This window comes from Sparus aurata, chromosome 1 (assembly GCF_900880675.1).
Source record: "Sparus aurata chromosome 1, fSpaAur1.1, whole genome shotgun sequence".
Taxonomy (NCBI): domain Eukaryota; kingdom Metazoa; phylum Chordata; class Actinopteri; order Spariformes; family Sparidae; genus Sparus; species Sparus aurata.
Genome location: NC_044187.1, coordinates 16,790,845 through 16,799,691, shown reverse-complemented (window position 1 = coordinate 16,799,691; position 8,847 = coordinate 16,790,845). Strand labels below are relative to the sequence as shown.

General features: G+C 38.2%; 1 protein-coding gene across 2 annotated transcripts in view; it reads left to right on the top strand.

Annotated features, from left to right (window-relative positions):
- Nucleotides 1-8,117: 8,117 nt before the first annotated feature.
- The window catches only part of LOC115582674 (hydroperoxide isomerase ALOXE3-like), a 14,820-nt gene continuing 14,090 nt past the window's right edge, over nt 8,118-8,847 (top strand). The window contains exons 1-3 of one of the 2 annotated variants that reach the window (XM_030418778.1): nt 8,118-8,202; nt 8,389-8,565; nt 8,831-8,847. The exon at nt 8,831-8,847 is cut by the window's right edge and continues 188 nt beyond it. In XM_030418778.1, coding sequence (XP_030274638.1) covers nt 8,407-8,565; nt 8,831-8,847 — 176 coding nt within the window. In that variant the 5' untranslated portion in view covers nt 8,118-8,202; nt 8,389-8,406. The remainder of the gene's footprint in view (nt 8,203-8,388; nt 8,566-8,830) is intronic. The other variant, XM_030418786.1, reaches the window with a different exon arrangement.

Here is an 8,847-nt window from a genome sequence, read left to right as displayed (position 1 = left end):
GTATTTCAAACCATTGTTTGAGATATTTAAGACAAACTTGGATCAGCTGTATAATCTATATTGATCAAATACTGAAAACATGTTAAAAAAGTTCTTACAGACAAAATGCTGCAAACATATGATCATCCAATAGAATAGAATGTCTTATTGTAGATAAGGTAAATATTGTAGATGTACAGCATCAAAAGAGGTCAAAATAAACTCAACCTTAAAGGAGAACTTCGGTCGATTTAAACATGCAGCTTCATTGCTCAAGCTACCCTTGACTTGCCAGTACCGAAGACCCAAACACATTTGGTCAAACCATTAGCTAGACCAAACTAGTCAATCTGTCGAGCGTGCGCTTACTCCCTCACTGGCGGAGACGGAAACGTATTCCAGCATTTTCGTGTTTCTGTTCATAATGTACATGTCCATGTTACAGCCTGTCATGAGCCATGAGCCTTACAATAGCCTGTTAAGCCTGTTAAGTGCACACTCGGTGGATATACTAGTTTGGTCTAGCTACCGGAAGACGCGGATGTCAACAAACAGGTAAGTAGCTGCTTGCACAAACACACTATTTTAACTACTTTTTTATTCATTGTGAGTCATACACGCTACAGTGCTGTGTGCTAAGGTGTCTGCTGATGTTGCATAACTTTTGGTGTGAGATGTGGAGCATGTTAAGACGCTTAAAACACAGTGTAAAGTTCTGACCCCATGCTGTTAGCGTTCAATGCTAAGTCTCCGTTCACGGAGCTCTGTAATGGCTGGACCAAATGTTTTCGCGTCTTCGGTACTGGCAAGTCAAGGGTAGCTTGAGCTATGAAGCTGCATGTTTAAATCGACCGAAGTTCTCCTTTAATCTACAACATTAAAATGTAACATACACATTATTGCAGCAGTATAGTATTAGAGATATGGTATGGAGGAATTCTGTGATAAAATATCTGAAAACTCCTTGGTCTCTGTTATATATTTACTCAAAGTAATGGTGCTTTTCCTTATATCGACACTGCAACTTCCAGGAAAGGGAAGTCGACGAACAAGACTAAATTTAACTCAACTCAACTCAACTCAACTTTATTTATAAAGCGCTTTAGGCAGCCATAGCTGGAACAAAGTGCTGTACATGAAAAGAAATAGAAACATAAAACATAGGAAACAAAAAAATAAAAAAATAAAAAAAAAACAATAAAAATGTTAAAACAATAAAAACAATAAGACACTAAAACAAGGTGAATAAATCTTACCTCTGAACATGTGTGCATCATGTGGTGGTTGTTTAATAATGTGTTCACCACCAATAAAACAAGTTTGACCATAATATAATTTGTGTTCCCTTTACTAATACAGTGTTTATCCACCACAGCCAGATAACTTCACTACTTTAGCCTTAAGCTAAAGTTAGCCAGCAACGGCACACAAGGAGAGTTCATCTGTGTTTAAATTCTCACCAGACAATGTGATTCTCCCTCTTCTGTTCCCCTCTCCACTCTTTAATGTCTCCAGGAAAAAAAATACATTAACCATCCAGCACAAAATCGCAAATTTGTTTTCAACCTCTCAGAGGCCGTCCACACGAAAATGCTCTTTTGCATTTTCATGCGAAAACACACATGTATTGCATCGTTTTGGCCATCTGTCACGGATCCTGAAAACGCACTTTTTTGAAAACGGGTTTCAGGGTGGAAAAATCCGAAAACACAGCCCTCCCGTTTTCGTGTGGACGGCGAATCTGCATACTTTCCAAAACGATGACGCCATCGCACCACCCCTCGACCTCTTGCCTCCGACCTCTAAACCCTGCAACGTCTCATAAAAACAACAACAACAATGGCGGAATACTGCTTGTGTCCGTGTTTCTTGCAACTTAATTGCCTTGTAGTCAAGTGTGAGTCGCAGCAGCAGTTCGACCTCAATATCGGTCCACACAAACGCTTCTGGTTTCCTTGCACTAGCCATTTTCTTCTTCTTCTTCTTGTTTTCGGATTCTCCTTCTACTGTCTGTTTGTAAATAGAGCAAGCTTATGCTCCGTCTCTTCTTCTCCATTTTTGGTGAATTTCAAGCGCCACCCAGAGGCCTGGAATATGAACTACAGCGTTTTGAGTCGTTTTCAGTGTATCCGTGTGGACGCAAATATTCTTGAAACGATACTAAGGAAGCTTGTTTTAGTACGTGTGGAAAAGGTCTCAGTTAATTATCAGAAATTTGCACACAATTGGATAGAGGCTTTAAAAACATGCATAAAGTCACACCATTTGGACTGTCGCAGAATATAAGACCCGATTACTTCACAAAGAAATCCACAGTCCAGCAGCATTAAACAGCTTGAACAGTCAACTCACATATGGCTGATAAAAAGGGATTTAAACATATAAATTGCTGCAAATTGTTACACAGAGCCCCTTTAATGCAAACTTGCAGCCTGCTGCAGTGTTTGTATTAGTGCAGTTATAATGTTCTGATACTGGACGCATGTGCCAGAGCAAATGAAGCATGACTATATTAGTGTCCTTTTGCTGTGATATACGAATAACTTAACTTTAAGAAGGAAATGGCACACAAAGAATGGAGCTTGTTTGAACAACCCTTGATTGTGGGTAATAAATCGGCGAGAGCAAACATTATTTGTTTCCACAGTACTCAGATATGGAGACTGGAATTTCTTTAAGTAGAATTTACTTCCTCAAACCGACTTTAACTGGAGGTTTTATGCCACTTCAACCAAACAGGAAGTGCTTTATGTAAAAGACATAACCTTCATTTCAGGGGGGTTTTAATCTTCATTGTTTCTTGTCTCAGTTTATTGGTAAACTCAGCTGAGTGTTGTTTTCAAAGTGGTGCTGACACTATTGTTTCTGTTTCTGCTGTGTCACTTAATGTAGATTACTTAGTCAAATTCCAGTCTTCAATTTATATTTGGAAATTCTTTGAAAACTTGCACTCTAATTTTAAGGAAGGGAAAAGGGAAGCAGTTCAGAGAAAGAGGAAGTTCTTTTTCTGAACTGCCTCCCCTTTCAGAGACAGGATCTAGTGAGTTCACTCAGTGCCCAAGACTCCTAAAATGACAAAAAAGGGGAAGCAGTTCAGAGAAATAAATCCCTTTGTCTCTGAACCGCTTTCGTTCTTTGTTGTCTTTGGAATCTTGGGCAATGAGTGAACTGAAAGCAGACTGTTCCCCTTCATCTCGGCAAGAGGTCGTCGACGAAGCTGACCTACGTTCACACTTGTTCTAATGACCATAGAAGACAACGTTATTATTAGGGATGTCTTGATCAGGTTTTTTTCACCCTGATCCCGATCCGAGTCCTTTAATATTCAGTACCTGTCGATACCAAGTCCCGTTTCGATACTTAGCCTGAACTAATATTTAGATATTGTAGATAATACAACTGCATTAAGAAAAAAGTACCTGCATCCAAGCTGTTCCTTAATAGTTTTTTTTATTTTGTTGAAACAAAGTATATACTTTCATATGACTCTTTCTTATTCTGCATAAGCTACTGCAACACTGGCCTACCATCTTCCTTGTGTTAGCAGGTAAGTCTGTGACGCTGCACTGTGACAGCAGACCCTCATGTTCAGCCAGCTGAAGTGTGTGTTAGATGCAGCCCACGCTTGGTACCTTTATATCATCCGATGCTTTTTTCATATTCCTTACATTGTCACGTAAAATGACGTGGACGCGTTGCTTGTGTATTTCACACGCATTCAGTGTCTCCTCGATTGCCTGTTTTATATGCTCTGCTGTATGAGACCCACGAAACTCGTGCGCATACCGGCACGTTGTAACTCGAAAGTGGAATCAATGTCATGTAATGCCGAGATGGTAGGACATACCAGGGATTCAAAAACTCCAGATGACGAAGAAAACCCTGACCCTCTACCACAGAGATGAGCTGGTTATCCAGAGCGATTAATTTAATTACCTTCTCCATAATATTTCTGGCCATGTCGCTGTCTCGAGGATATTTCTCTTTCCTTTTGAAAGTACCCGCGAGTGTTTGCTGCTTCGGTGTCTTTGCCTGTATTGCTATCCTGTATAAATATATATATATAAAAATAAATATAAATATATATATATATATATATATATATATATATATATATATATATATATATATATATATATATATATATATATATATATATATATATATATATATATATATATATATACACACACTGAACAGCAGGAGTGGGTTTGGGACATTTTTGAACATGGATTCCTTTCTTCAAGATTTACAAGTAGGCTTAGCTTAAACCCTAATAAGGATAAATCTCCACATTTATGTACCATTTTATTATCAAAATGTGAGCATAATACAAGTTTATTTAGTCATCTAGATGTTTAAAGTAATGGATTTTCTTCTTTTTAATTTTTAGGATTTCCTGAGAGCTTCACCTCTGTGGCTGAGTTAGGCAAGTTCGTCACCATGGTGATCTTCACCTGCTTAGCACAGCACGCGACTGTCAACTCTGGACAGGTGAATCTTTTTAATGTTGTTTTCATGGTATTTTTGAGAAATGGGTTGATAAGCTTTAGCAGATTTCTCAACAATGGAAGGAGAATAATACATTCTGGCCAAAAATGCTTACGGGTTGGAAAGTTATTCTACAAGCATTTTTGTAGAAAATCTTTGAACATCTTGGCAGCAAGCTGTTAATCAAATGCTCTGAAAAATAAAATAAAAAGTCCAGTAATGGTGGCTGTTGCAGGCCTCCAATAAGCTACATGGAGAGACAACCTGTCTGTCTATTGACCTATGTACTTACTGTACCTGCCTGTGTCCACTATACCCTTTGCATTCTGCATTCATTGAGTGTGACTGGTGTCTATGGATGTAATGTTAAAGCATGCTAGTGGCACAAGAATGGCAGAAAACGTGCAGCCAAAGTTTTCCCATACTAACATTCCAGCTTGACTGCAGTGAGAGGAGTGGCTCTGGAGAGAGGCCTGAAGGGAGGGGTAGGATGTTTTCAGTTGCCTTTAGAGTAAAATAGATGTTAAACAGGATTTTTCTTTAGAGCAAAGCTATCTTGGGATTGTTATCACAGTGTGTACTTGGGTTCTCAGTCAGATCCTCCATCTGTAGGAGAGAATTACACCCTTTGGCATGGACATTGGGTTTTTGGGTTTAAAAGCTGCATACTTAAGGAAAGAGGAAATCTTGAAAGCTAATATTTCCTCTTTAATTAATCATTTATTAATCGTCCATTGCAGCATGACTTTGTTGGCTATATGCCCAACGCTCCTACCTCCCTGCAACTTCCTCCACCAACCCAAAAGGGGAAAACAAACAAGGAAACGATGCTGGACACATTTCCTGACATCAACACAGCAGTTAATGGAATGTTCACCGTGTGGCTACTCAGCAAGCAGTCCTCTGACTTTGTTAGTGACAAAACATCATAAAAAAATGCATAAACCATATCAACGTGTTGTGTAAAGTAATATAGGTCAATAATTCATTGCAGCCAAAATATCATCCTGCTCACGTCCTACAACTGTAATACATACTTGTTACATAATTGTTTTTTAAATGTATCATAAGGTCTGTCTTGGCAACTATCCAGAGGAGCGCTTCACTGAGAAGATTTCCCAGAATGTGATCGAGAAATTGGAGAGCTTGAAGTGTTAACTGATGCCATTAAAGTCAGAAACAGGAGTCTGAAAGTCCCATACACATACTTGGATCCAACAGAGGTAGAAAATAGTGTGTCCCTCTGAGTATCAGATGGTGGTGAGGCAATGTCAGCTTCACATTAATAAAAGTGAGAAAGGATGTGCATGTTCTGTTTTTAACTGATAACTGTACATTTGTATGTGATCATTGTATTCTGAACGTTCTCCTTTTTTATACAGCCGACTTGATTTAACTGTGGTAAACAATATGCTGTTTTGAATCCTAATCCACGTCATGAATCATGTTTAATAAATGAATACGAGGGCATTTAATCAAAATAAATTACTGAAGGAAAAATCATCTTTTACATCATGACTGTGAACGCTTGTGAAGTAAACTCTTTGTCACGTCACTCAATTCAATATATGTTGTTAAATGTGGTTTTAGCGACGCACCAATTTCATTTTCAGGTCAGGATGAGACTCTTTACTGTGTTTTGCTGTAATTTACAGTCTTTCATGTTTTCTAGCACCTTTCTGTGTGTTTCTTCACTGTTGGAGAAGTGTCCAGACAGAAAGTGGGGGCGGAGCAGAGACGGAGATGTGAACAGGATGTGTTGTAATCTGTTGCGTCTTCTCTTTGTTTTTTTTTGTTTTTTTTCAGAAAAGTAATTCCAAATGCAGTCATTCCTCGAATCAGAGGAAGTATTCACATTTCAGTGGCTGTAATCGCAGAATTTTAAACTTTTTTCCCTCAAAAAATTTACTCAAATTAATCAATTAGCAAAACAGTTGGCGATTAATGTATTAGCTGATTAACTAGTCGCTTGATTGATGCAACTTTACAACATATGTTTATGTTCTTAAAAGGCCAGGTAGGGATTTAGGTCATATAAATTACAGGTACACACACACACACACACACACACAAACACACACCTGTCAATCAATCTGACGGCATGCAAGTTCCAGATACATCATCTGTCGTTGTTATTTCAGTTTTGTCACTGATTTTAGGCAGCAGCTCTTTCAATGTTGAGAGCAGAGTATGAAAACTTTTACAAACTCAGAGGTATTTACTAAATATCCAAACAGCCGCAGGACATGACATGATTTATCTGTTGTACACAGTCAACTATGGCATTTACATCCCTGAGTACACACTATGATGGTTTGAGCGTGGCTTCATGAGTTGCAGAAGTACAATCATGTGATGCTGTAATGTTGTGGTGTAATGATTCTTTTCAAATTGGTACATGGAAGTGTTGTGCGTTTTACTCGTGGGGCTTGAAGGACAAATAATACGTAAGGGTTATTTGGTGGGGCAGAACTCGTAGCAAATGTGAAAATAGACCCTAACCCTGTGCAAAAAAAATTCAAAAACACACAAGGTTATCTGGTCTAAAACAAATACCGTACAATAAATAGAACTAAGAGGAAAGATAGATGAGGGAGGGGAAATGGTCAAACATGATAAGATTAAGAGCTCATTGGCTACTTAATAACTTGGTTTAAGGGCAAATATGCAGCTGAAAATATGTGTAGGACAGAAAATATACACAAAATGAAGACAATTTGATGAAAAGATTGAGTTTGAAGTGCAATTTTGACACTGGATATACACATAATACAAAGTCAAAATGGCTACATTCTTTGTGTCTGTGGCGCATGCCTAAAAAATGCAGAACATCAAACTGTGTAGGTGATTCAACAGCCCAGATCCCTGAAAAAAAATGTGTGGCTGAGGCAAAATTGAGAGTTTGCATGAGAAAGTTTTAGTGTACATGGACCATTTTACTGCATAGTAAGTACTTTTCTTTTACATTTGATACTTTCATAAGGGTGTATCTTGGCATCACCAGACAAATTCTCAAATGCTAATCAGTTTTTTAACCTCTAACTTGATTTAAAAATTTTCAGACCAGAATGCCTCTGTACGCAATTGCATAGACCTACAACCAATCAGACTGACAAAAAGTGCGACATGGTGCTGGGCGACATAAAATGGCAGCAGCTAAAGGATTGAGGAAATGTAAGCTTGTGGGCTCCCTCTGAATAGGAGGGTATATAGGGAAGCTAGCTAAGTACTAATGTTAAAGGGGCTCAGTGAGACTTGTGTTGTGCTAGAACTTACATGAAGTCACATCCCTTTAAGCCCCTTTAATACCAACTTAGAGCTTTCTGCTGTGTTTGTATCAGCGTTGTTATAATGTTCAAATACTGGATGCATGTGCCCAAGCAAATAAAGCTTGAGTTTGCAGTTTTGTCTATTCTACCGGCCAATGATGTCATTTTAATATGTAACTAACACAACTTTGCTCTGGAAATGACACACGGTTAACACGGTCAATCATTCAACTGCAGTGATGTATAAAGTTGTTTCCTCTTTCAATTTGAAGTCTTATGTTTCGTCATCCAAACACGTAGTTAATATGTAAATTAACTTAACTTTTTTCCATGACCTGAGAATCAACTTGGGGAGCTGATTCTCAGTACATTTGAAGTATAAATACTGACTGAACACAGCGGACAGAATCAGTGGTGACTCGTTTAATCACGGGAACCATTCATCAAATGAACTCATCACCAGGTAAGAGAGATGCTTCATGAAATAATTTCACTTCATAATGACTGGACTACATTTAGGTAGATGGAAAAAGATTAATTTTACATTAGTTGCGATGATACTTATTTTGCATTCAGGTTAATATATAATGACAGTTAACCTAATTGGTGGTGAGATTAGATTTTATTATCATAATTCTCTCCCAATCAGGATTCTTCCGCTTCATGAATGAAAATGGTGGATTATAAAGTGACAGTTTTCACAGGCAGTCTCGACCATGCCACTACTTATAATGATGTCTACATTAAGCTGGTGGGCACAGATGGAGAGAGCCACCGCACCCGGCTTATAGACTACAAAGGGCCTTTAGCGTTCATCAGAGGAGCAGTAAGTCTGAAATATCCTTCTCTAAATGTACAATAAGCTCCTTAGACTTATTTGTACATCACCAAGATATGTGCTGCAAAGCAATACTTCAACCTATGGTCACAAATGATGCAGAAAAAAACCCATAATGAGCTCCATGAGATGGTATTTTTCTACATTTTACTTTCAGTAATTGTATTTCAATTATTGGGATGTCACAGCTCTTGGTTATCAAATAAACTTTAGTTTCACCCGATGTGTTTGGCAATTTCTGTCTCTGTTCCAGGTGTCTAATTTTACCGT